Source organism: Littorina saxatilis, linkage group LG12 (assembly GCF_037325665.1).
Source record: "Littorina saxatilis isolate snail1 linkage group LG12, US_GU_Lsax_2.0, whole genome shotgun sequence".
Lineage (NCBI taxonomy): Eukaryota > Metazoa > Mollusca > Gastropoda > Littorinimorpha > Littorinidae > Littorina > Littorina saxatilis.
In genome coordinates, this window is record NC_090256.1 from 62,044,429 (window position 1) to 62,053,260 (window position 8,832).

The following is an 8,832-nucleotide window of genomic DNA, read 5'->3' on the forward strand; positions in this document are numbered from 1 at the left end:
CTTGCGTGTACACACGAAGGGGGATAAGGCACTAGCAGGTCTGCACATAAGTTGACCTTAACCCACCAGGCGTCTGCGGCCCGGATTTGAACTCACGACCTTACGATTAAGAGGCCAATGTTTTATCCACTACTAGAGGAATACCCGGCTTCGCCGGGGTGAATCGCGAGACAGAGACAGACAGCGTGGCGGTTCACCACAATCACCTTTGAAGGCGAAGTCCTGTCAAACGGGATTGAGAATTTTAGAGCTTATTTCTTAGCCCTATATTATCTGTTGTGGCTTCTCAAATGCCAGAACATACAGACAGACAAAAGCCGCTAGACCCCATCACAAACAGAACTCTATAATCCATAGGTGTTGCTTACACACACACACACAAACACACACACACACACACAGAGAAGCCGTATATGTGAACAGCTCAGATCATGGGTAATTTTAACACCTTCACATTTAAATGCTTATTTTATAGCCATCCATTGAATTGAGAAGAAAACAAAGCATACTAAACTGCTAAGCATGAATCAAACAATAAGAAAATAAAAAGAACCAACAGCATCGTTTTGTATGTGTGGGTAGTAAACACGTTTTATTTACAAAACACGGCGGAAAATGGCGACAAATTTGTTGCACAGCGACAGGTCACTTTCTTCAACCAAGGCCAGTACTTTCATACATGACAAAGGAAAGCAAATATGGCCTGAATAATAAAGTTATAGTGTTCCTTTGCGTGTCTGAGTGATAAACTGTTTTAACCAACTATCTTCTGAAACGTAATTGCACTCAGCAGATTTGTCTTCCGCTCATAACTTTCGTGTCACACGGTCTTTGCGACAAACAGATAGATCGCATTCTCGCAGAAAATCATTGACAACACAGACCAGTCATTTTTAGCATTGCATTTGGGAAGGGCTACTATTATAGTGTGTTTTAAGAAAGAAAAACATTACAGTATCGGCAGAACACGACCAAATGAGTTTTCGTGTCACAGCGTTATGGGCGTGAGATTGTGTTCTCACACTGTAGCAAAATCATTGACAACACAGACAAGTCAGTTTTAGCATAGACATTGGGAAAGGCTACTATTATAGTGTGTTTTAGGAAAGAAAAACATTATAGTATCAGCAGAACACGACCAAATCATGACAAATGAGTTTGCGTTTTGGGCGTTATGGGCGTTTTTTCACACTGCAGATCATATCTCAAAAACTACGGAGTGGATCTTTATGAAATTTGATATGGATATTTTTGACTGGATTTTCTCATAGAAGGTTTTTCCGTTTATTGATAGGACAGTTTGATGACGTCATATTTTACCGTTTGCTAAAAGGTCGAGGCAGCACTTTCACAGTTACAGATTTTCATCAATTTGATCGAATTTCTTATCACACAATCTCAGATCTAGGCCGGATTATGGGATTGCATTTCAGCTTGGTCACTTAAAATTTTGTTATTGAAATGTTTGTTCGAAATATGTCATTTTTTCAAATTTTTAAAAACTAATATTTGAAACAAAAAATTTATATTGGTGTATTCCCTATTGCGTCCTGTATCTAAAACTATATAGTTTTGTTGTTTTGTATTGATAATTATGCTTAAAAATGAAGAAAACCGATAAATAACCACTATCTTTATTTATGAAAAAAGACACTTAAAAACAACTTCTATCTATTCCTTACCATTTTCTGATTCCAAATATATATAGTTTCATGGTGTTTGACGTTGAAAATAGGCTAAAACTTAACAAACTCGGATCGTTGAATGGAAATTATACTTCCAAGCTCCGTGCAGCTGACAACATGATAAAAACACGTCATTTCAAGTGTGGAACACGCTCATGACGTCATACTGAAAGGTGATGAATTATGGCTTCACCTTGCGATGTTTTATTTCAAACATGGTAACATTTTTAAAGGGGTTTCTTTCTCAGATTTTTGTTTGCCCTCTGTCTGTCTCTCTATGTCTCCGTCTGTCTGACTGATTCAATTAAATGTGTAATTACTTAGTTTTGCAAAAGTCAAACTAAGTAGGATATACCTAATTGATTCAGGTCTCTAAATTCTTATTGTAAAATTGTGAGTTTTATTCAAAACAAATTTAATTGGTGATTTAAACTCAATAATGGGGCATGCTGAGATGAGTAGAAGAATGTGTGCTTATGAGCAGAAAAACCCCATCAAAGTCAAGAATCGTGTTTTTCTTTTTCTATTTTCACCTTGTAGCTTCATACAGACACTAAGCAACAGTGTAGTTCCACTTCCAGTGCAATATCTTGTACTTTAATTTTGACCATCTGTGTAACGCTTTATTGACCCATGATCTGAGCTGTTCACATATATATGTATATCTATAAATATATAGAGATAGGTGACAGTGTATTTTTCGCGTGGCTATAAATTGATTCGACCTTTTCACTTTGACAGTAAGAACAACTTACGGGTGCAAGGGAAGCGTTCTGGACAGCGCAGTGACATTCTAAAAATAGTAACGTAGAAACGGGAATATGGATTGAAGCCACACGAAGGAAGGGAGATTAATGGGGTGAATCGCGAGACAGAGACAGACAGCGTGGCGGTTCACCACAATCACCTTTGAAGGCGAAGTCCTGTCAAACGGGATTGAGAATTTTAGAGCTTATTTCTTAGCCCTATATTATCTGTTGTGGCTTCTCAAATGCCAGAACATACAGACAGACAAAAGCCGCTAGACCCCATCACAAACAGAACTCTATAATCCACAGGTGTTGCTTACACACACACACAAACACACACACACACACAGAGAAGCCGTATATATATGTATATCTATATCTATAAATATATAGAGATAGGTGACAGTGTATTTTTCGCGTGGCTATAAATTGATTCGACCTTTTCACTTTGACAGTAAGAACAACTTACGGGTGCAAGGGAAGCGTTCTGGACAGCGCAGTGACATTCTAAAAATAGTAACGTAGAAACGGGGATATGGATTGAAGCCACACGAAGGAAGGGAGATAAACGCAAAACACTGGAGAAGATAAGGAAGAGTTACTGGGAATGGTGAAATGAACAGAAAAACCAAAATCGGTTCAGCGCTGCGCGCTGAGAGCACGTGTTGAAATATCTCATCGATGATATTGTGTCCGGGGTGTAGCTGAATACGGTGTCCAAATTTGAAAAAGATCCACCGAGAACTTTGGCGTTGTGATGTGGTCTAGCGGCTTTGGTGTGTCGGTATGGGGGCCCGGGTAGCTGAGGTGGAACCAAAATCGGTTCAGCGTTGCGCGCTGAGAGCACGTGTTGAAATATCTCATCGATGAGGTTGTGTCCGGGGTCTCTCTGAATAAGCCCACCAAATTTGAAGCAGATCCATCGAGAACTTTGGCCGTGCATGGCGAATACACACATACACACACACACACACAGACAGACAGACAGACAGACAGACAGACAGACAGACAGACAGACAGACGTCGTATATATATATAGATAGATGCCACTGCTCCCGTCCATGGCATGCATTCCACTGTTTTCTTCCTTTCCATCCAATTTCTTTCTGTATGTCTGTTTGTGTATCTGTCTGTCTTTTTTTTTCCATTTAAGGGTCTTTTATTTCATTCACGTCTATGCGAGACAGGTTTGAATAACTTTGTATGTTTCCGTGCACCTCACAGAGAAGAAACGAGATATTCCACTGCCTGACCACTGGGAGCAAATGAAGGGAGATAAGGTCAAACTGGTCCAGCTCAAGCCGGAAAGTTCAGAGTACAAGAGAGTTGCTGGACATTTTGGACGTCAAGGCCAGGCGAGCATTAAGAAGGTGAGTTTCCTGTTATCAGAGCTGCCAACTGCTATGCTTTCGACGTAGCATGCAAAGTTTTAGAGCAATCGCTACGTTGCTATGCCAAGCTAAAGATTGCTACGCTTAAACAAATAATCAATAAGCATGCAACAGTTCTCTCTTTTTTGTGAGTCCTGGTACATGTACTCATTTCTGCTCCCAATAATTGCAGCCCTATCAGCAAGACCTATGGTGGTCGGGTACAAGTCTTTCACAGTGTATTCTTCAGTTGATACAGGCAAATACACACAGTGTATAAATGTAGGAACCATAATGTATTCTTCTATTTCTCTATGCCCATTTTGTGTATGTGCAGATTGAGCGCGTCCAGAACCCATCACTTTTCCAGCAGTATAAAATCAAGAAGCGGGAGATAGAGCAGAACAATCCCAAGGGAACAGAGAACGAGAAGAGGCTGTTTCATGGCACATCGTCTAACAGCATCCAGGGAATCGTCACCAATGGTTTCAACAGAAGCTACTGTGGCAAAAATGGTAAACACGGTTTTTATGTTCTTGATGTATCGTTGTGTGTGTGTGTGTGTGTGTGTGTGTGCGTGCATGCGAGCGGGCAGGTATGCGTGCGTGTGTGTGCTTATGATGTGCATTTGTAGAGGATATATGTCTGCTAGCTTAATGAGAGGGAATGAAAGCTACACATGATTTATTTGAAGATCATGATAAAAGAATACACTTGAGATATGAATTATAATATGCCACCAGCTATGAGATAATGCTGAATTCTTTCTTTGTCCTTGAGAAGAAATGTTCTAAGGGATATAGGCTACCTGCGGTCTGAAAGTTTGTGATAATATATGTGACATTTCTTGCAAGTTACTGTTGAGCTAATCCACCAGTTTCGGTCAAAGAAAATGTCTCAATAGGGGATGTTACTGTTAGCTATGGCTTATGTTTAGCTAGTGTTTTTGTTCTGCATTTCTGCATTGATGTAACAAGCATTGCTGATTTCACCTCTGTTTGGTGAGGCTTAAATTTTGCCAGGATTGCTTGATGTATTCAATTTTGTCTTGCTATAGGGCAGTCTTTGATACACTGCCCGTACTTCATTCTCTTTATCACAACTTTGAACCGTCTGGAACATGTAACTGTAATGTTTCATCATATCTTTACCTTCTGTTGAACAGCATGACTGGTTTACTTCAGTTGATGAAGATTTAGAGAGAACAACAAATGTTGTTTCAGGCACTGCACTTGGAAATGGAGTCTACTTTGCGGCTGACTCTGCAACATCAATGGGTTATGCAGCCCAAGGCGGTCAGATGTTCCAAGCCCGTGTTCTGGTCGGGGAATACACTCCTGGAAATTCTGGTATGAGGACGGCTCCAATCAAACCCAGCTCCAATCGCCCATATGACTCTGTCAGCAATGGACCACCTCCAAATGCAACTGTTTTTGTCATCTTCCATGACTGCCAGGCATACCCTGAATACCTGATCAGTTTTTAAGTGTGTCTACAGGCAGTAAAGCCAGCTTTGAAATACGTACATGTCTCCTCACTAAAAGTTGGTAGAGGAACACAAATTTGCTATTCTGAAGTTTATAATGTGCATGGTTAAAAATTTATCTTATGTGTCTGATACGCAATTTTGATGTTAGTACTCCAGATAACAGTGTTGTAAATGATTGTAGTACCTATAATCTTTACAGTTGTCACACAGTTAACAGCTGCTTTCAAGGTGCATGTTATATTTTCAGATTTGAGCTAGTTTGTACTTTTTCTATATCAGTCTTTTCCATTTTTGCTTCCTTTTAGTGGCTAGTTGTGAACAAAGAAATATGCATTAACTTGTCATACTACTTAAGTTATGGTAGAATGACCGTTCCAAAACTAGATAATGTACATGCAGTAGTAATTTCTAGGATTATCAATTTAGTGTTTCCTGTCATGCATGTAGTAATATGCCCATGGGTCAGTCAAAAGTGCATGTTCCTTCCTCGCAGGTGCTCCTTCATGACAAATACGCTCTGAATAATGAAAGAATATAATTGGCTGAAAATGAGTTTATATTTGTGAAAGCCTATTATCTGCAGGGTCCTCATTTAACAGATGGATTTAATGAATACTAAATTGAAATGGCATTGGTGTATATAAATGATAGCCAGCTGAGCTGCTGTGTGTTTGAAGTACATGTACTTTAGTGTGAATAATAATGAACTTACCATGCTTATATTATTTGCTTAACTGATTCCTCTTTTTGTCTTTAATTGTTACAGTGACTAAATTGCTTTGTCCAGAAAGTTTAATTGAGAGATATATATTTGTACATTTTCTTGAAAACATTAATGATTTAAATTGTTTTTGCAAATTAAAAGTGTAAAACAGAAGGAGAAATATGCTGAAAAAAACAAAGCATAATGCCACTGCATAGTGAGTAACAAATTTGCAGAGAACTTGAAAACTGCTTGTTTAACAACCAATTGTGTTTGTTATATACTTGAGTGGGATTTTTTTTCTTCTCAGATTTATTTGTTCGTAATATTTGGCTTCTTTCAGAAGATATCCAAGGATATTTTTGGTTGAAAACTGTATTCTGCATTTTCTTCTGCGCTTATGTTTAGTTCCTTGTGCAAATCTTGCCAGAGGTGGACTAGGAAACATGTCAGCAGGCTTGCGATGTTTTCTTGGTCACTGGGCTAGTTGGTGAACTGAAAATTCTGCCTTTCAGTTCCTCTGAAGTACATGTAACGATTCATGCAACGTCTAAAAGGCTTTTACATTTGGTGTAGCTTTAGTACACTAGTATACCCATGTTCAATATGTTTTGTTATAAAGTATGCTTGCGGTCTCACCTTCCCATCACCGTGTGTGTGTGTGTGTTTTCTTGTCCTCTTTTCAGCTTAATCTACTTTTTATTCGCAGTATACATAGTTATACGAGCGTTCATGTGCCATTGCAGATTCCTGTATCTGTTGCTGAGGGTCAGCGTAGTGCTTTAATTGTTTGTTGATCGTTCTTAATTTCATGCATCATGTTTGACCTGTTGTTCATATGGGAGTAAGTGCCATAAATCATCTTAATTACTCTGGCTTTGGTGCTCCTCCATTACTTCGCCGCGAGGATATGTCATTACATAATTATGTAGATGTTTGTGTAACATTCTTTTTTGTTTTCAGAAGACTGATTCTTGTGGTTGTTCTTGATAAAGTATTAGCTTAAGATTTCTTGTTATATACTTTTGGTGAGTGCAGTTCAAGATTGCATCATTCGTGGGCAGGCAAAGTTCTGTTGTGGTGATCGAATATTTGTGCAGTACAATGTATAATATATACACTAGATGATTACCCGCTTCGCCCGGTACCGGCTTCGCCGGGAAGAAGTAGAGCCGAATATCAGGTTGCGCCTGGGACCCGGCTTTGCCGGGTGTACGCCGGCTTTGCCGGCGCACGAAGGAAAGGAGATAAACGCGCAAAACACTGGAGACCTTCTAAAAATAGTAACGTGCAGTGACCTTCTAAAAATAGTAACGTAGTAACGGGAATATGGATTGACGCCACACGGAGGAAGGGAGATAATCGCGGCTGAAAACACTGGAGAAGATAAGGAAGAGTTACTGGTAGTGGATCCAGACAACAAAAAAAAAAATCGGTTCAGCGCGCACAGCGCTGCGCGCTGAGAGCACGTGTTGAAATATCTCATCGACCAGGTTGTGTCCGGGGTGTACCTGAATATGATCACTAAATTTGAAACAGATCCACCGAGACCTTTGGCCGTGCATCGCGAACAGACAGACAGACAGACACTAGTCGTATATAGATATACATGTACTATAGTTTTGAAAAATGGCAATTCTTGTGACAAAATAAGCTTGTTCTAGAACTGGAAATGAAGCTGGCAATGAGTAAACATATGACATCATACTTGACTCAATTAATGAAAAGAAACGGTCATCTGGTTTGCAACCCCCTGCGGGTTAGGGGGAAGAATTTACCCGATGCTCCCCAGCATGTCGTAAGAGGCGATTAACGGATTCTGTTTCTCCTTTTACCCTTGTTTAGTTGTTTCTTGTATAGAATATAGTCAATGTTTGTAAAGATTTTAGTCAAGCAGTATGTAAGAAATGTTAAGTCCTTTGTACTGGAAACTTGCATTCTCCCAGTAAGGTCATATATTGTACTACGTTGCAAGCCCCTGGAGCAATTTTTTGATTAGTGCTTTTGTGAACAAGAAACAATTAACAGGGAAGTGGCTCTATCCCTTCTCCCCCCCCTTTTCCCCGTCGCGATATAACCTTCGTGGTTGAAAACGACGTTAAACACCAAATAAAGAATCTGGTTTGCAGATGGTGGAAATTTGTGATTTTGTTTTAAGGCCTGTTTTTACAAGAGGCGGTCCAACCATGAATGCGGTGACTGTGATTGTGTTGTCTTTCAATAAATATTTGTTGCCTTCTTTAGATGTCTTGGTTTTACAATTTGTTCTGTTGTGAGGGCTAGCTTTACATTGCAGATTACTCATAAGAAGATGAAAAACACTCTCACAGTACACACTTATTTTATTCTTACATTGAAAAGTGTCAGTGGCCCAATATAGGAACATGGTCAAAATATGTAAATTACGCATTATGTCTTGTAAATTTATTGCCTCTATATATAAGCTATAAATTGAGCTATGATGACAACACTGAAACAGACAGATGGACTGGTCCACATGCACACACAAACACAGACACACACACACATTCATTTTTAAATGGTAAGACAATAAATTCAAGAACAAAAACAATTAACTTTAATTTGTCAGTTTCAAAGAGAGCTAGTTCAAATCACTTTATTGACAACACTACAACGTTCGCACTTTCAAGCCGGCACGTGTGTGTGCGTTTGAATGAGTGGATGCTCGCTAGCGTGTCAGAAGGGCGATGCCACTTCTATATATTCTTGCTGACAGGGTCAATGCATTTTTTGGGCCGACTTGATTGGTAAAGCTGTGATTTTTTTTCTCAAAATAAACGTTTCATTACATTGTTTATTCACTTGCAACACGTAC

General features: G+C 39.3%; 1 protein-coding gene across 1 annotated transcript in view; it reads left to right on the plus strand.

The window, feature by feature from the left end:
• Nucleotides 1-8,237, plus strand: part of LOC138982472 (uncharacterized) — a 40,571-nt gene extending 32,334 nt beyond the window's left edge. The window contains exons 19-21 of the mRNA XM_070355768.1: nt 3,659-3,804; nt 4,142-4,319; nt 5,028-8,237. Coding sequence (XP_070211869.1) covers nt 3,659-3,804; nt 4,142-4,319; nt 5,028-5,290 — 587 coding nt within the window. The 3' untranslated portion in view covers nt 5,291-8,237. The remainder of the gene's footprint in view (nt 1-3,658; nt 3,805-4,141; nt 4,320-5,027) is intronic.
• Nucleotides 8,238-8,832: the final 595 nt, after the last annotated feature.